Source organism: Ptychodera flava, chromosome 20 (assembly GCF_041260155.1).
Source record: "Ptychodera flava strain L36383 chromosome 20, AS_Pfla_20210202, whole genome shotgun sequence".
Classification (NCBI taxonomy): Eukaryota; Metazoa; Hemichordata; class Enteropneusta; family Ptychoderidae; genus Ptychodera; species Ptychodera flava.
The window spans coordinates 33,108,095-33,128,384 of NC_091947.1; the positions used below are offsets into that span (position 1 = coordinate 33,108,095).

Below are 20,290 nucleotides of genomic sequence, written 5' to 3' on the forward strand. Positions count from 1 at the left end.
GAATAAATATCATTAAACGCGCAAGCCTTATATCTACAGAGCTCTAATATTACATGTTGACATTGTCTTTAATGTTACTTTAAATCGGCACTGGGTATGGCCAGCTGTTGGGCCTATAAAGTGCACTCCTGCCCCACGTCATTAAGTGTACCGGTAGAGTATTATGACGCTATATGTCACGATGAATGCCGACAGAAACTTGTACAAGATGCCTATATTGCCCTAATTTTTTTATAAAAGCTTCATCAAGGATCTGGTTTACATCAAACCTAAGGCCTTAAACTGCAGGTGCTGATGATGTCACAATTTGTGCATGTTTTCATTCTCCAGTCATTCAGAAAATGTCAAATTCTTACTTGTTTATCAAATGAACTTAATTTGGTGTTAAAAAAAGGAGAGAATTATGAATATGTGTTGTTGAATATAAAGAATTGACTGTCATCAGTTTATATATACAAGAAGTATTTCTAAATTCATTGTTGAAGACAAAAAGGCCAAAGTTGTTTTATTAAATTTTCTCAAACCATGATTTTTGAAACTACTTTCAGATGAAAAAAGATGGCAGTCACTATGACATGTATAATTTTTGTCAATCAGATGTAATTCAAGGACAAGGGTTTTAAAACTGTAGCTATCAGTACATTATGTAAAGGCCTAGTTACTGTAAGTTTTGACAATTTCTTTCAAAACTTTATTGTATGTGTCAGCAACACTTTCTCTGTCTTTACTCTACACAGAATGTTGAAACATCTAGAGCTCAGCTTGTCAGCATTGACTGTGTATGGTGTATGTGTCTGTCCTGCCTTGTAAGTTTTGATAATCAAATTCAGGTCCAGACTTGAATTCAGTTGTCAACAATAACAATGCATGTCAAACACTGACACTCTGCACTGACGAACCAAATACTGGGTATTTCAAAATGCTGTAGGAAATGGGCCTAGGAACTGCTGTTGATACATGGTCTTTAAGTATTGAAAAATACTGTCAACAGTTACTGTAGTCAAATACTCAGCTTATCAAGGGTTGAGCAAATTCAACAGTACAAGGTTGTCTACTGCAAATTTTTTTAACCATACCAGTGAATTTGCCAGTCCATTGCTACAGCACACCAGTGAATACAGTGGAGGTGTCTGATAAAATTGTATAATGTACATTTGAGCAAAATGGACCATGATATTGGACTATGTCATCTGCCAATCTGATGCACCACTGCACCGACTAGACTTTTTCTTTGACTCAAGAATATGTCATATATTGCATGTATCAGTATAGCGCTAACTTCTAGAACATTCTGTAATTGATGTAAATAAAAGTGTTCAACAATGTAAACAAGTCCAAGGCCAAAGCAAGGAGCATGTAGAACTGAATGGATTTGATCAACCCTTGACCTACATTAGGTTTCAAGAACAAAAAGAACAAAAATGTCTACTTGTTTGAAACAAAATTATACGAAAAATGCTGATTTGCAATTAAAGTTCCTACTCACAACTTCTTCTCAGGTGTACCATACTGTGAGTTGTTGTTCTCCTTGTCTGGCTCATCCTGTTTCCCTAGCAACCAGTGTGTTATCATGTCTCCCTTTCCCTAAGTTGCAAAACAAAATATCCAATTTCAAATATCAATTTGAAAATTGAAAAATATAATCAAACTCTAACAACATGAGGTAAACTTAGATTAATTGTTAGAATACATGTGCACCTTGATTTTTTTTTACCACATGTAAAGCAGCTTCCAAATACTGCCTGACAAAATTTCACAGACATATTGAAATGTCATAAGGCAAAGTTCTTTTAGATCTTCTGTATTTGATATTTTCTTGAAAATTCTTCCAAAAATTTAAAAACATTTCATAAATTTTGCTATTCGATAATCACTGTCTGCGTCAAAACTGTCATGAAACGTGCAGATACCAAACTTCATTTGGAGAAGAATTCCGGATACAAGATATTTGTACTTTGTTTAAAGTTCAAGGGTCTACATTGACTGCACCCTTAGTCTTATGACCACTTGAATCTGTTGTTTAACCATAGATATTTTGCCATAACAACGCTTGCAAGCTTTCCATGTTTGTTCAGTCAATGCAATGAGAATTTGAGACAGTAAACTTAGTGGAAACAAAATCCCTGTTGTAAACTTTGTTGAGCTCAAACCCCTGGTAGTAATAGAGAAATCGTCAAAAATCCTTTTCTCTGATGCTCAGGAGATATAGGGAAATCTGACACTCGTTTTTGTAATGATACTGCTAACTTGTTCTGTCATACGAATGAACATTTGGCTGTCTTGGGCAAAAAGGATGAATCATGGCCCAGTGAGAACCTGGTGACAAATAAATCTTTCAGAAAATTTGATTTATCAGGTGCACTCAATTGCCACCGGCACAGATGAAATTTTGTCACAGAATATAATAGGGTTGTAGAAAAAATGGTGGGAGAAGTGTTGAAAGATATATAGTACTAACCAACTATGTCATATCTTTATAAGAAATATAAGTTGACTTACAATTGCAGTTTCTGATTACCCAATTTTTTATGCAGATTCAGAAATGGAAATGTCCTTTTACAAACACAGAATTAATTTCAAGTCTTATACTCATCCAAATCAAATTACATTTTTGAAAGAAACGTGACATGCTTGTACGTATATGGGATCATACATCACAGATGGTAATTTATTTGAAGAGACTTTTTCCTGAGGAAAGATGACATTTTAAAACAAGTAACCTGTATGTAAATAGACATAATATACACAAATAATTTATTCCTATTTTACCATTTACTGACAATTATTTGATGTTCATGATGTGTAGTTTTTGTGAACTGTACAGATCTGATATGTAACAGAATTAAGCGTATCCTAGGTACAAGTTCTAACATTTACTAATCTCTTATTTCACCTAGCTGACAGAAAATTCTCATTTTTTATCATGCAGAATACCAAAAATGTTTGACTTCACAAGAATCATACTCTGATTTGTCATTTTGTCATCTGCATTTGGTTGATATCGCAGTGTCATGTACTCTGATATTTCACACTCTTCAATTATTTTAAAAGTGATGACAGGCAGCTCAAAACTGAAAAGTTCCAAACTTTTGCTCAGGATTTGCTAAAACAATTTCAAAATATTTTTTTTTCATATCTACAACAAACATCAAGTCTCAGTGCAATTTTTTTGATATGAGAAAAGAATCCAATATCCTTAATTTTGCCAAATCTTTGAAATTGAAAATGCAACCAATTTCTCTGTGTTAGCTCCACGGAAAAATATTAATTTTCTAATTTCTTAAAAATTAAAAATGTGAAAAGCTTATTTTCACCATGTTTCAAAATTCCTCAATACAAGCACTAGAGTATAAACGAATCATGTTTTGAAAATAAAAAATCTTGTTTCTGCAGGGCATTCTGTTTTAAAACTCTTAAGGTAGAATGCGCCTTGGAGACCGTCAGATATTCAAACTCTCAAACTTTCACAAATTTTTTTTGATCTACCACTTGTGAGGGTTCGCTTTAAAGCTCTTGGTGTAAGAAAACTTTTCACCATCTTAGATTTTTGAAAATCGTAAATATTATTTTCCCACTAGAATTAACACAGGAATGGCAGGCATTTTGAATTTCAAATATCAGTAAATCTTGGGTAATTTGTTTCCCTAGTACCAAAAGTTGCAAGGTGACCCCCGATTTTTATTCTTGATTTTGAAAGAGAACGTTTGAAATATTTCTTGAGGAAAATTTGAGCAAAAATTTAGGTCTGTCACTTTTGAGGGGCATACTACCTTCAACACTTGACTTGATGACAATGTAGCTGTTCTTGTATTGTCAGTGATGCATACAAAGCCTCATAGAAGTTGGCAAGGGGAAAATTGAGAACAGTATCAAGTCACACATCAGTTTCTTCCTTTATTTACCTTGATATTAAGCTTTCCTCTGCATTGAGTGATGTAGCCTCCTAACTCATCCAAAATAGTCTTTGTTGTGTTGTTTATGTGTATCTTTAGTGGTTCACCATGGGATTCCATTCTGGACGCTGTGTTGACAGCATCACCAAACAAACAGTACCTTGGCATTGTCAAACCCACCACACCTGCAGCAACTGGCCCTGTCCATGATGAACAACAGAACACAGAGAACAGATACAACACAATTGATTCAATATCAAATATTTTTATCTGCAAAGCTGAAGACAGCAGTTTAAGCATATTTAATGATGTTAATTTTAAGTTTCATGACACTCTCCGAAATGGACATAGATAATGAGTAATGACCAATAATCAACCAAAGTGTTGTTTTAAGATAACTTGTAAAGTAAGTTTAAAAATAGTTGCAGATAGTCTTGATAAGGTACTGGTCATCTTTGTATAAACATAGATGATGGTGTAATGCATGACAGGATAAATATGTATCTAAAAATGTTTTTGTCCATCAGTTGAAAAATATAAACTTTCTAATTGGACTATGAAAGTATTTCTCATCATTCATTACGCTTGATCTGGTCAGTAAATGAGAAAAAAGTTTTACATGTAATACGTGAATACATTTTCACTTCTACAAAAACACCAATCAGTTCATTGATCAAAATGATCATGTGATACTGAAGAATATTGAGTAGAAACACTGTTGAAACTTGGTGATAAACACTACTATCTAAAATCAAATATAGCTGTCAACTACTAATAGGTGTTGAACAACCAAATTGTCAAACAATCAAATATTGTATTAGCTTAGTGAGTTCAAAGCCTTTTTTTCTGGCATTTAGCGTTACACTTTGTCCAAATCATGGCCATATTCCATGACACGCCTAAACAATGGATCTGCATAACGGAACAAGAGTATTTTGTCACCCTAGCCTTATCAGGACAGAGTCCGGTGGAGTTCATTTCAGATAACAGGTTCAAAACAGCCTCATCAATCTGCTTTACTAAAACATACAAGTTCTGACTTGGTGTCAAATAGATGACAGCAGAGTTCATAAATAAGTCAGCGCCCACACTTCAAAGTGAATTTCATCAAGACCAGTTGGTCCACCTGACTTCAACCTGACGGCTGACTGATATTTACTTCTGAATTTTCAAGTATACATGTATGCAGATTGAATCAAGCTGCGATCTAGATTTCCCAGCATCAAGGTCAAGTTGATGATTAGACCACCTTGTGACTCAATGATGGGCTAGTACACTTGAATCAAAGATGATAACAATTTTGTTTTTATTTTGTGCTATGACAAACTTACCTGAATTAATACCTATTCTGACTTGAAGTTTATCTTTAGGTCTGTGCCTGATGGTGAAATGTCGGACACCATCAAGAATGGATAATGCCATGTTTGCAATTTCTCCAGCATGCCTGTTTCCATTTCTCTCTGGAAGACCCGATACAACCATATATGCGTCCCCTATAGTCTCAATCTGAAAGACATACATTCATACTTTCACTAAGGCTTTCAAAATTACCTATCAGGGTTATCATTCTAAAACCTGTTTTGTAATTTATTTGAATGTCTTAGACAGATATGTTTAAATGACACAGAGTAGAGTAAATTTTACAAAGAATACTAAACAGGTTCAGGTCATAAAACCATACACTGTACATGTTTGAATTTTCAGCACTATTTGTAATTTTGATAGATTCTTGTCCCACAGTACATTTCAGCTCCATCTTTAATACCGCAAAGCATTTGACAGCTCATAAGCAGATGGTATCCTGATGAAGATTACAAATTTTGCTGAAGAGGTATAGACAAACACTGATACACATACTGAAGTGCCCAAATACAAACACACACACACACACACACACACACACAAGTACATTGTTATTTAAATAGCTTTAACCAAAAGTGCACACCAAAGTTACTGACCTTGTACACACCAAAGTGGCTGATGATGTCATCAAAACATATATACAGATCATTTAGAAAATCAACAACATCCATGGGTGTACTTGCTGCAGACAACGTAGTGAAACCAACTATATCACTGAAGTAAATTGTAACTTGTTCATAATATTCTCCGACCACTGGGCTTCCTCTTTTCAATTGCTCGGCAACAGGTCTGTGTAAATGAAATGTTTATCAGGGTCTAAAGTGACTGAGTGTAATGAGAAACATTGGATTCAGGTGATTTGAAACATCTCTTACTGATGACAAAGGATGCTGCATCTCATGCATTGATTATTTGGTCACTGTGTTGCAAATTCCTCTGATGCATGACAATTCTATCAGACATTCTCTTGTTTCTGTTTAAAACACTGTGTACATTGGTATTTGACAGGTGTGCCTTGGACGTCGTCTGATCAAACTATTGACCTTTTTCCTTCAGATAATGTGAACAGCTCTTGTCCCTTGTGAATTATGATGAAAAGATATAGGCAGATAGTTGTACTTTTAGACAACTACTCCATTGTTGACAATTTAAATTATACTCTTCCACTCTAATGAATGACTTATTCTGCCAAGTCAACATTACGAAATCTACAGTTTATCTCCATAATACAAGACTAATCTGTTTTAAATGGGCATGAGGAAACAGAGTGTCAACAAACAATTCTGTTCAGACAGGGAGACTCTACAAGTTGCGTCTGTTTCCAGAGGACAGTTAATTACACTAGCTTATCACCAGGGCTACTGACTGTATATCATAACCCTGTGTTTCAGACCCCACACACTGGATTACCTGTGATCGCTGAGTCACTTGTCATGTAATCAATGTATTATATCACTCCTAACAATAATTTACCCTCTGTCCAAAGCACAGTGGGCAATTCATTTCATCAAAGTGACACTGTACAAAATACTTCATGATAATTTACAAGGTCACCTGTTTGCTTTATTATATGTTTCCGAAGGACATTCTCTAAACTAACATTCATACCAATATGGTGAGATTCCCACTGTGCTATGTGATCCTATTCCTGCTGGGATATGTACAGTCTCAACACTAAAAGCTGTTTTCTGTCAACTTTTCATGACATGAAGATTGCATATCACAACGAGGCTTATATTAACTATATTTGCCACGGACTGTGGCATTTCCTTTTTCTTGCAATGAAAGACTACATGTGATGTTAGTCACCCAGTCATTTACATATGGACTTAAATCCAACTGTATGAGCAGTGTATTTTATACACACCTGAATATTTCAGTGAAGAAAAAGAACTCAATCTTGCAAAACTATTTTTATTTCCTGTTTAGTGTAATTTAAACTTGGTCAAAGTTTCTATATCACTGCTATTGTTGAGCAATCTCTATTTGTTTGTTGATATATTTATTTTCTACTTCAGGTACAAATACAGGAAAACATTTTGCACACTTTCAACAGAACATAGTATTTGAAAACTTTCCTCAGTAGTGAACATTGTAAAAAGTTACACTGAGTGTATTCCGTTTCAGACATGGAATTAACAATAAATTTTAAAATCTGAAATGCCAAATTTAATTAAATCTGGCATTACACACATTCAGTCACCATAGCAATGATGCATTGATGAGGGTCAAGGGTCAAATTTTGCACCAAAAGTAATATCATTAGCTTGAGGGACCTGACTGTCCATTAGTTTGAATTCATTGATGCAGACACATCCTCAAGAGTAACCCCCTACATACAGACATCAACAAAATGACAGGGCAGTACGATCATGAAAATTGAGCAGCTGGGTGAATTACGGTGTTTTTTCTGATTTTGACTTATGTTTTATCAGTAGTCCTACACACTTACATTGGTTTCATCATTGAATGTATTCTGCTGGCATTGCTACAAATCGAAATCAAATCGAACCTTTACTGAAAGAGTCAAGAAACCATTACAACTCCACTAAAGGCTAGGTCTGGTCTACATGAAATAAACCAATACTTACGCTGGCAGCATCCTGTAAAGTAGTTGGTCTGTTTTTCTTTTCTCCTCCACCAGCTGTGAAGTACGCTCTGCTACAATGCTTTCCAAGTTTTCCGTGTACTTCTCCAACATCAGCACCATGTTATCCATTAAACCTCTCTTCCTGTGAAGTGACAAGATGAAAGATTTAGGGATTTCAACTGAAATTGATCACAGAGAAGTGATCTCCTGCTGTAAGATGTTATTATCAGAAGAAAGCTCTTTAAATTCTGAAATTATCATCATTGGTATTTTTGATTCAATATTCTATAATTTCAATATGGCATAGAAATTCTGATAAAAAGCAAATCTATATATCAACCAAATTCTCAAAGTACAATTTGATCTGCCTGAAGTGTCAAACTGATCAAGAAACCATAACCCTTGTTCTCAATTTGAAAGTGTTGATTATTTTTCAAAACAGATCTGAAAATGAAAACAATAATATTGCCTGACTTTAATTTGATACATATAATTTTATTTTTAATTTGTATCATAAAAAATACCACCGATGAATTGATTTTGATTAGATGGTCTGCCTAAGGCTTGCCTTGGCTTGGCAGTTTGCCAAGTGTTATCCTTATTTGGTGTATTTGATCCTGACAGACCAATACTATCAACAGCTAGTCCAAGTAAGATGGAACACCTCATAGCTTTGATCATATGTTCACAGCTTGACTTGAGTTCTTTACATGATGTATGGACTCGCTCTAGTCATTATTCAACTCGTGGCACTTCTAACACTGGCAAATACATTTGTAAATTATTTGAACATATATCTCAATATTATTTATCTGCTTTCTTGAACATATAATTGAAAACTGTACCAAGCACATTTATCATATACTTGAAATTTCCGCTGATATTACTGAAATAGTGGTGCGGCATAACCAAAATTTTCATAACAATTGTGCATTTTGTGATAAAAGCATGAAATTGGTAGGAATGTAGATTATCATAATATAAATCAATTTGGATACCGAGCCACCACAGGTTGAGCCTCGTTCTGGTTTGGCGGCCATTTTTAAATATGGCGACCATCAGTCACTATAAAATCCCATAGTTGCTGCTTTACGGATGATTCTGTAGGAATAGGTATGGAAGACCGGTCACGACATGCGACATGCGACCTGCGACTTCAAAACTGCGACCTGCGTGTTTGTCAAACTGCGACCTGCGACTTCACAACTGCGACATGCGACAACAACACGTAACGTTTCATGGTGTTTTCCTCAGTATTAGATTGGAGGCGTCTTGCGTGAACTTTAATCCTTTGAGCGCCAAAGTCTATTTTTGTCCCCTTTATATAATAAACCCCTGTCAATTTTTCTCCAATTTTTGCAAAAAAATTGGGAAAAACCTGTAGCCAATGAAATGTGATGTCGATTTGGTCCAAAATTATCAAAAAATTACAGAAAAATCATACAATTGGTAAAATTTTGCACTAAAATTTTGGTGGGAGAAAATTACAGTGCTCAAAGGGTAAAACGTGGAAAGGAGATTTAACGTTCAACATCGATCAATTAATAAGCCATTGCTTTCGCTTTGGTAAATCGTTCACCAAGTCTGGCAAAACTCAATTCATGTACACACCAGTTCACTCATTTTCATCTGGAGAGATAATTTTATGACGGAAATGTTGACAGTCCGTGTTAATGCATGGAAAATAATATGCTACGTGATAGGCATTTATATGTTTAGGCCTTATTTAATTTCAAATTATTTTAGATATTCTTCGTCTGCCTTACCTCGCTTCTTTCCTTATGTTATCGACAAACTTTTGATTTTTAGAAATCTCTGGTATTTATCCTCATTTCACTGTGGTATAACCATCTAGCTGTCTGTTTAATTCATCAGTTGTCCCCCCTGTATCATAACTGCGTCAGTGTCATTGCAAACATTCGAATTTTCAGTTATTGTCGTTCATTTTCTAACATTTCCAGTTTTGTTCCAATTCTCTAGTGATTGATCATCGGATGTTGCCATCTTTTCGTCTAATTTCATTTTTACTTTTCGTCAAAAAATCGAATTGATCCAACTTTTGTTCAGTTGGAAAAATAAAAATATTCTTACTTGTTAACTTCGGACTACATTTGTCTACACAAATAACATATGCAAAGTAAAGCAGTTAAAATAATACTGATATTGACAGAAGTGCAAACATATTTGCTAACCATGAATAGCCAGAGACCGACTCAAGTTCTTTATAGATAACGCGAGTTAAAACTGTAAAACAGGACATAATTAAACCCTCCTACAATCCTATTTTCAGTCTTTAAGCCTAATATGTACATACTATAATATGTACATATTATTTTTTGTGTGTATATAATATTTTAGATCATGTAGGCAGAAAAGTTCCAGAAACTATTAAACACTGATGTAGACGTTTAAAACCCTATTGCTATTGCATTATTTCAGATCGGTTTGCCTTTCGTAAGAAGGAAAATAAATTTGTGCTCTTCGTTTGTGGAATTCTCTACCGTCACAGCTTCACGCACTTCTATCGCTGGTTGAATTCTTTCGCTGGCCGATTTTTGCGTAGGCCAGCGGTGCGAAAATAATGCTCTGGTCGCGAGAATGCGGTAAACCGGCTGTTTTAATATAGTGCAATGGTGTCCCTCGTGTTTTTCAGGCTCGTGTTCAGAGCAATGGTGCGAACAAATCAAGACTGATATCGCAGTTTGACAAACACGCAGGACGCAGGTCGCTGTTGTGAAGTCGCAGGTTAGGCCTACGCCTTGGTCTAAATGCCGAAGTCGCAGGTCGTATGTTTCAAACTCGCAGGACGCAGGTCGCAGTTTTGAAGTCGCAGGTCGCATGTCGCATGTCGTGACCGGTCTTCCATAAATAGCAGTTCGTTACCACTCTAAATTTGGAGGGTCGTTTGCGCAATCGCAGATTGGATGACCTCGGTGAACTTTGATATGCGCATGCGTATTCAATCCCAGAATGCATCAAACAGATTACAGTGGGAATCTATGTACGTACGTGTTGCCTACGTTATCTGACGCGGAAATGGACGATGACCGGCCACAGTGCAGCCGGGCACGGTCCCTCCACCCGTGAGCCGGGTAAAGAATTACAGTCAACTCGCACCTTTCCCAACCCGCCCAGAACCAACTTGCCCAATTCCAACTCGCCCGATGCCAAGTTGCTCGTTGTTTGAGATGTAGTTGTAGATTCCATGTACGCAAACCCGATGGCCCGAGGCCAGCTAGCTCTGCCCATGTGGTGGGAGGCCGTATAACGCCGGTAACACACAGCCCTGCCATGCAGAGCTAGAGGCCAGCTATTTTCATGCCGAGCCAGTAACTCGTAAAAGACGGTCCTACTGTTCCTAAAGACATGAGCCAGTAACTGCAGTAACTTTCCCTATACGTAAAGAAACCGAACGAAATTTATTCTTTCAAGAGATTTGCAAAACATGAAATTCGCAAAATAAAAACTTTTCCGCGTTGGCACATATTTCAAGCCCTAGCCGCACCTATGGTTCTCAATGTTAGAAATATTTGTTGTAGCTGTTTTAAGAAATAAAACTTTTTTTATGTACCAAGTACTCATAAATATTGCAAAATAGTATCGGGCGAGTTGGCATCGGGCGAGTCCACAGTTGCGAGTGGAGTGATACGTACCGGCCGCCGCGTACTATGCATATAATAATTGGAAGTTCCAATTATTATATGCATAGTACGCGGCGGCCGGTACGTATCACTCCACTCGCAACTGTGGGCGAGTCGGTATCGGGCGAGTTGGAATCGGACGAGTTGGAATCGGGTAATTAGGTTGTTTACATACCAATTTCAAGCTGATTTAGACCTCAATGTTCGCTTTGCCGTACATTTTCGTCCGTGTTCATAACTGAGCGCCCATTCATTGGTAAATTCCCGGGGACAATTCATTGGTATTATCACTGTATGTACTGTAATGATGAAGTTTCGGAATGCGAATTAAGTTGAACTTGAAGGCGACGTGCAAAGTAACTGATTTCACTCCGTGCCCAATGTGTCTAGGTCGGTTCTGAATGTGTGACATACACGTGTTTGACTAACAGCAGTGTATCTGTATTAAAACCTGTATCTCGAGCATGCTGAAGCTTAACATATTTAAGATGTGGTTTAACTTTATAAGGACAGTGGAAAGTACGGAGTCAATGTCAACCCTACCCACGTACTACCCTAATGTGGGGTATTTGGAAATAATCTTATGAAGTTTTATAAATGCCTCAACCCCGGGAAAGACAACTTGGAAACATTCAGTCAATAAACATAGCTCTTTATCAAAAATCTTCACTTCCAAAGTCTTTGATCCATCCACAGTTCGGCGATCATCAATTTCGCTGGCTTGACCAGGCTAAACGAATAGACAATTTGGAAGGGTAACCGATTTTCAAAAATGTCCCCCAACGTCCCCCATCAACGTAGGTGAATGAAACTGCCATCCTTTGTTCATCTATATTTATCGATTCAATAACTTGAATGACATTGCTCACAAACACATAAGTACGCGAAAATGGGACATTTTTGAATTGCAGGTGCTTGACCTGTCACTGCCGATACTGAAAACATTGAGGTCACGATCGCACTACGTCAAACAGAAAGCTCAAAAAGTTGGCAAATTACGACTTATCATGCTCTCTTGCTGCCATGATGTTGTAGTGAGGTTAGTCACGAGGTTAACCACGACCGAATTTTTCCTTACTTGGCCTTGCATAGCGTTAAAACAAAGGCCGAAATTAGCCGATGTCAAAATCAAAACACGAAGACATCGAAGTTAGTGACGTAGTCGAGTTGAGATCTGGGCATGCGCAGTCGTTCGAAAACGACCCTCCAAATTTAGAGTGGTAACGAACTGAATAGTGGACGTATTTCCATCATAAATGCCCATTAAGATTACTATTTGCATATTTTTATTGTTTTAAAATCAATTGGATACCAAGCCCTTAAGCATAGAGCCTCGTTCTGGTAAGGCGGCCATTTTTAAACAGAGCGATCATCAATTACTGTAAAATTCCATAGGTACATTTTTACGGATGATTCTGTTGTGAATAGTGAATGTTTTACCATCATAAATGCATATTAAGATTTCTATTTGCATTTTTTATTGTTTCATTATTTAATTTTCTCAGAAAAGCGGTTTCTTAATAAAATTGTTGACAATATGGCTGCCAAAAGGCCTAAATGGAAGATTCAAAATTGTAAATTTTAATGTTTTTTGACGATGAGCAGCTGTTAGCTGATCTGTGTAAGTAGACTCTCAGTAGGTACTGTTCAGAGTTTTTTTATTTTATTCTTATTCGTAATCGTTGATGCACCAGTGTTATATATTTTTAGGTTTGTAGCTGGTACTTGTGCATCACACGTGCGACACAGACCAGGGTTTGCAAACTATTGGCCTAGACTGGCCATGGCTGTGGAGGGGAGGGTATGAAGTGTCCAAGTGTAAGAGCAGCCTGTCCCATGTTCTGCCAATGGATGGGGTGTTCTTGAGTGCAAAGTTGAATTGTGTAATATTTTGACATACTAATTATCGTTTCTAAACTTTATAATTAGCCATTGACGAGTTTTGCAGAGCGTTCTTGATCATAATTCCTAACATGGAAAATTGTGCAGGGGATTTAACCAAATCTCTCACTCTCGTTCATCTACATCATACGTAGGCCTACATACAAAAAACATAATACTATTTACTGTACAAAATCTTAAAGTTTTAACATTTTTGGGAAAATCTCTTATATATCCCCATAATTGTCAATGTTAGAGATTTATCAGGTAAACTACAATTAGTAAATTAGTGGCGCCGTTTAAAATTTGACCACGTGGAGAACACGAACATATTTTTATATTATTTTTTGGCTAAATATATTATGTTTTATACATTACTTTTCGTAATTCATTTAACATAAAACTGATCTTGTGTAATTTGATATAAATTTCATGATTTACAAATTAGTTTAATAGTTATTTTAACGTCACGTCAATTGTCTATTGCATAAATATAGATTCATGCCCATCATATTTTGAACATCGTATATTTTGGTACTAATTTCTTGATAGTACATAATTTGTTTTTCAAATGCGAAAACGGGGTACCAAAGTTATTAAGGCTTGTCAGCTGGCGAGTATTTTATTCCTTTCCATGGTGTTTACATAGGCTAAGACCAGTTTAAACGACACTTCTGAGATTGAACATAAACCTCAGAGAGTTTACGTAGTTCAGTATTCACAAAAAACAAATTGCACATTCAGTGATATACAATTACAGCAAAGTTATTCCCAAATTTTGAACGTTTTGAACATGTCAGCGTAGCTAAATTTGAGCTGCTTTATAAAAATCAGAGGCAATAGTTAGATCGACTGCGTATCAGATACATGCTTTGAAACTATAGAAAATCCTTTCAATCTTGAGTTAATTCTTAAAGATCATAAGCGATAATTAGATCTGCTCAACATCGTATATATCCTGGAAATATTTTACTGAAGAATGCCCAGCTAAACCTGAGCTAATTTATAAAGTTTAGAAACGATGATTAAATCGACTAAATATCGGACATATCTAGGAAAAATACTTAATGAAGGCTGTGCTTTTCGTGTAAAGCTAGTTTAGCCAAATAGACTTTACATACAGTTTAGCAAACAAAACCTATGAAGGCACAATTCCGCACCTTGCTCCTCAATCAGTTGGTTGTATAATTCAGTAGAATGCCTTTCTTTTTTCATCTCCTTTACAGCTGGTAGAACGCACGCCATGATTTAGTTTTCAAAAAATTTCTCTACCAAAATCTATAAATTAGATTGTCGGATAAGAAATCTTTAGGTCCAATCTTACAAAGCAAACTTGAAACAAGAACTTTAATATGCGATGTTGATGATATTTTGAGATCATCCGTGACTATGATTTTGGCTTACTACTTTCATAAAGGTGTGTTTGATAAAAAATATATGTTTCAGGAAATTTTGCCATATCTTGGTACTCCCCCAAATATGATCCCGATGGCTACTAAATCATATTATCTTCCCTTTAAAGGTTCATGTCTTTTGGGGTATTGGGTAAGTCTTGGTCCTATTTCATGAAAACTGTAAAGGATATTGCATATCACAATATATCATCTAAAAGAAGAATAAATCGGTTTACTAATGAAACCCCATAAACCAGGTTATGTAGAAGTTAGGCTCGGCATATGACTTAAGCGAAGACTGGTTAACAAAAATGTTAGTGAGTCTCAAAATCGTGATTTCAAAACATCCTTCTAAACATGACTTATTTTTTTTCTGTTGAAAGTCTATTTCATATTTGTGACGTGTCCCAGTAGTAAATAAAGAGTTTTCATACAAGACATGGCCTTTTATTGTATGTCTAGGTGAAAGGGTTGTAGAATTTGAGATAAGCAGTGACATTAATTTTGAATAAAGTTTGGGGTGTGGGGTAATTTTTGGTCTGTCATGTTTTATAAAAACGGTGGAGATATTGCATATTACAATATGTCATCTGAAAGAAGAATAAAATTACTTTCCAATGCTACCCCACTAGCCAGGTTATGTTAAAATATAAGGTCAGCAGATGACTTAAAAGGAGGCATGCTTAACAAAAAGATGCGATTCACAATACTTTGACTTTAAGGTACCCTTCAGAACATGACTGTAACAGCCATTGCATCCAATATTTTTGATGTTAAAAGCCTATTTCACATTTTGACATATTCTTATAGCAAATTAAACAGATTTCATACAAAGCATTGCCCTTTGTAATATGTTTAGGTACAAGTTAGTAGAATTTGAGGCAAGCAGTGACAGTAATTTGTAATATAAAGTTTTGGTTATGGGGTAAGTTTTGGTCATATTTTATGAAAACTATGGAAGATATTGCATATTACAATAATTCATCTGAAAGAAGAATAAAATTACTTTCCAATGCTACCCTATAAGCCTTGTTATATTAAAAGATAAGCTCAGCAGATGACTTAAAAGAAGACAGGTTTATCGAAAACGTATTCGAGTTGGCAATACTGTGATTTTGCGGTACCCTTCAAAATATGATCGGTAGAGCTATAGCATCCCAATATTTTTTTATGTCAAAAGTCTATTTCACATGATTAACATGTCCCTGTAGCAAATAAAACAGATATCATACGAAGCATTGCCTTTTGTATTATGCCAAGGTAAAACATTTGTAAAATTTGAGATTCACTATAATTTGCATTGCAGGGCAAAGAATGGCCAAGGCCAGGTGCGCGGAGCCAATATGCCGTGCGCTGGCTTTTCTGACCTGTTTTCTTTGCAGAGCAAACTCTGGGGTATCGGGTAAGTTTTGGTCCTATTTAATAAAATAATCTATTGAAGATATTATATATTACATGTGTCATTTTAAAGAGGAATAAATTTCCATTCTTACGATACACAACAAGTCAGGTTATGTTAAAAAAGCTTAGCAGATGACTTATAAGTACTACCAGAAAAATGCACGTGGGTATGCGCAAAATGGTGATTTTGCAGTACTCTTCAAAACACGACTGTAACAGTTATTGCATCCCTTTATTTTTTCTGATAAAATTTTATTTCGCATTCTGGGGATCCCAAGCTTCTATAAATACAGCTTTGTTATCCTAGAGGTGCATGTAGACCCCTCTAGCCTACGGAATAATATTTCTTGACTGCTGACATAGTGTCGTTCTTTGATAGGATCTAATACCGTGCATTTTATGCACAAGAATTGTGTTTTTGTCTGTACTTACCCGTTTAACAAGTCAGGCGATGAAGAGAAAATGAAAAAGTTGCAAATCACTCTTCCCATAGTTTCTAATTGAAAATATGCAACAAAAATTACTCAACGCATTCTGCACTTGACGTTTACTAGGTGAAAAATACCTTGTCTGGCGGCCATTTTGAAAAATGGCTGCCATGGCAACGCTTCAACAGATTTTCAGTGGCTCGGTATCTGAATTTGTTTAACATATATTAAGACACATCTCAGCCAAGTTTGGTGCTTTTATCACAAAATGCACAATGGATTTGCTATGCCGCACCACTAAAAATGGTAACGATGCCACGTAATTCTTTGATATGACACAGCTCTGACAATCACACACAGTTGAATCCTGTCTTTCATTTAGGTCGAAGACATGGGTGACAAGATTATGCTTTAAGTATGTATCTAAAATAATTAGCTGGCTAAATATGAGTAAATATTTTTTCCTGTCATCATCAAATATAATATGATTGACTGAAATTTTCACATCAGTAATATTTAACATTCTAAAGGCCATCCCATGAAAATACATGTAAACAGCAAACTATCAAAATACATGCAGATACTGTGATATATTTCCAAAGAGTATCTGTTCTGAGACAAAAATATATAAATTAACTTAATTCATGTCTGGTATACATCAGTTTTTAACTAATTATGGGAGAATCTATTTTTGATAGGCATATCATCTTGAGATATATCAAAGGAAATCTGGGTTTCATTTTTAAACAAGAATAAAAGTTGATATGATGGTCACTCTGACTAAGTTTGGCGATTGATGATTATGGTCAAACTGCTTCGGGCGATTAAAGAAATCTGGGTGATTTCAAGAAGCTTGGCTGGTACACAACAAAACATCAGACTTTCAGCATCAGTAAAGTATGATAAGTGCCTGCGTATATTTTCATATATTTGATGTGTACATATTTGATCATTTGACAAAATTTTTGAGACAAATCCAAATTTTTGAGATAAAATCTTTTCTTTTCAGATTCACACCCTATTAAAAGGTAAAGAAATTTGCATATGAGGAAAACTTCTCATCTTACTTTCCCTTGTTTATGCTTCTCAATTTCTGTCTCACAGCATAGAAATCAGGTCTGTCCTCTGGCTTTTCTTCCCAGCAATGTGACATGAGTGATATCAATGCCGGTGTGATGTCAAGATGACTCTCAATCATGATTGACGGACGGAATGGTGGGTCTTCTCTTTTCATCACTCTTCTTATAATATCTAGAAAACCAAGGAATCAGTGAACATTATTATTGTATACTTGTCAGATCAACCAAGTCTATCTATACACTATTACCTATTGACATTGTTACCAATTGCTGGCTGGTTGACATTAACTAGCCCTACATGTATCATTTGAAGCAAGTGGGTGCAAGTGAATAGCAGTTTTAGTGAGATAATTGCCTTACAACAATTTTTTCAACAACAATTCAATTTTATCATATAATGATATTGGTGGTGGCAGCTGAGTGGTGGGAAATGTCACTGTTTCATTTTGAATCCCTACCTTTGGGTGATCCTTCACAAGTTGGATAGGGCCCAGTCCTTGTTAAAATCTCTTGCAGTATAATTCCATAGGAATACACATCACCTTTCTGACTTCCCTTGGCTGGACATTCTTTCCTTAGCAATTCTGGTGCTGTCCATAACATTCCTGCATTTACATTGGAAATTGATAATGTGAGCTTACTATGTCAGCTCTACCCTACACAGGAAACTTACATGCAATTAGAGCACTTCAAATATGCAATATTGGCAAATACTGACACACATAAAAGAAGGCTCTGCCAATTAATTAGAATGAAAAAAATGTTGTCAATAATAAAGAATTAACACACAACAACAGTGCATAATAAATAATGCTGCTTTCCTAGTTGTCTGTATGTCTAATATCGCAATTAAGCGCATTTTTCTATCAATTTACGAAGCATCTATGAATTTTTACCAGCATCAAAATTAGATCAATGAGTTATAGATCCAAACCTTTTACTTCCCAACAACAATCAAAACATGCTAATAAGCAAACATTAGAAAACAGCCATTACCAAAGAATCTTTTTGTTCTAACTTAGTTACCTCTAAATCTTGCCTCATTTTCTTTCTCTGCTGCTCGTTTTCTGTCAATCTCATCTGCTATGAGGCCATAGTCGGCAACTTTTAGAACCCATCGGCTGTCTATCAAACATAGACTGGATTTCAACATGCCATGTGATTTGATCTCAGTGCTGTGTAAATAATACATTCCCTGTGAAAGAAATCAATCAAACCAAAGACTGTGTGTCAGCAATGTCTGCACAGAGCCAATATCAGACTTCCACATTCAAGAAATATGGTGAAAAACGGAGAAATGTTTCTCTTGTGACAAATATCATCAAATCCCATCTGCAGCAATTTGAAACAAAACTTTTCTTTGAGTTCCTCTAGCTGTTATTTTTAAACTCTTTTCTTTCTTTTGTCCAGTATATGAGACAGAGTTTCTTAATCTACTTCTCAATCTACTGAGTAAATCATGCCACAATACCCAGTCTAAGACTTATCCACACAGCATGTATGTGATATCCCATGTTATTGTTCATGAATTTTATTTTAGACTGTACATTAGTAAACTGTCATGAGAATCATTGCATTTTTACACAAGGTGTTGTGTTAGCAAAGCTATAGTACTGTGAATTGTAACTGCCTATTAAAAATATCAGTTTGTTTGTCTTTAAGGTAGTATGCGCCTCAAAAGTGAAAGCCTTAAGCTTATGGTCAAACATTCCTAAATGACACTTTTAACCCTTCTCTTACCAAATCAAGATTATAAATCAGGGGTCACCGTGTAAAGTTTGAGACCAGAGAAACAAATTACCAAACACTGAGCAATATTGGAAACTCAAAATGGCTTCCAACCCTGTAATAACTCTATTGGGGAAAAATGAAAGTTTCGATTTTCAAAAACCAAATACCATGAAAATCTTCCTTATGTCAAAAGCTTTAAAATAAGCCCAAACAAGCGGTAGATCAGAGAAATATTGTAAAAATTTGAGAGTCCACAAACTGTCCCGAGGCACAATCAATTATACCTTAAACATACTACAGGCAGTCAGGGGAGAAGAAGAAAATTTCCTTGTTCTCTCAAACAAAAATTATCTGAAAAAATAATCAAAAGTCATGACCATTGAAGTTTTCCATGAACACATACGCATAGAGCTGATAAAAATGATACTCGAGAAAAGCTTTGAAGTGAATTGGCATCTTGCCAGACACATGTTATGGCTATTGTTTATAGCTGAGAGGCATTACAGACAATTTCTACATTTTTTGGACACCACAGTAAGATTCTTGAAACACATCACGGCTTCACATCTCTCTGCAAGATTTCAAGTTGAAATCATCAGTGCCTTCCTGGTACACTGTAATCTTAACACACAAAAAAAGTTTTGAATATACTCCTGACGTTTCATGATTACATTTAATAACAATCAAGTATGACAAGTTTTTGGGCTTCTTTTGAACCATGCAAATACAGTACTTTTACCATTATCTATTTAACTCTTTTATACTGATTTCTTGTAAAATACCAGTTCACAGATCAAACTCTTTTACCATTTCCATTCTTTATTTTCACTGAGTTTTTATTTTCACATCTACATGTGCAATCTCCAATGGTCCATAAATAAAGAATCCAA

At 35.7% G+C, this 20,290-nt stretch overlaps 1 protein-coding gene across 2 annotated transcripts in view; it reads right to left on the reverse strand.

Moving 5' to 3' along the window:
- The window catches only part of LOC139120716 (atrial natriuretic peptide receptor 2-like), a 57,803-nt gene that overhangs the window by 4,743 nt on the left and 32,770 nt on the right, over positions 1 to 20,290 (reverse strand). For both annotated transcript variants that reach the window (XM_070685253.1, XM_070685252.1), the window contains exons 11-18: positions 18,696 to 18,864; positions 18,128 to 18,274; positions 17,658 to 17,841; positions 7,847 to 7,987; positions 5,852 to 6,044; positions 5,225 to 5,399; positions 3,903 to 4,093; positions 1,487 to 1,584 (exon numbers count right to left, since the gene is read on the reverse strand). In XM_070685253.1, the coding sequence (XP_070541354.1) occupies positions 1,487 to 1,584; positions 3,903 to 4,093; positions 5,225 to 5,399; positions 5,852 to 6,044; positions 7,847 to 7,987; positions 17,658 to 17,841; positions 18,128 to 18,274; positions 18,696 to 18,864 (1,298 nt within the window). The remainder of the gene's footprint in view (positions 1 to 1,486; positions 1,585 to 3,902; positions 4,094 to 5,224; positions 5,400 to 5,851; positions 6,045 to 7,846; positions 7,988 to 17,657; positions 17,842 to 18,127; positions 18,275 to 18,695; positions 18,865 to 20,290) is intronic.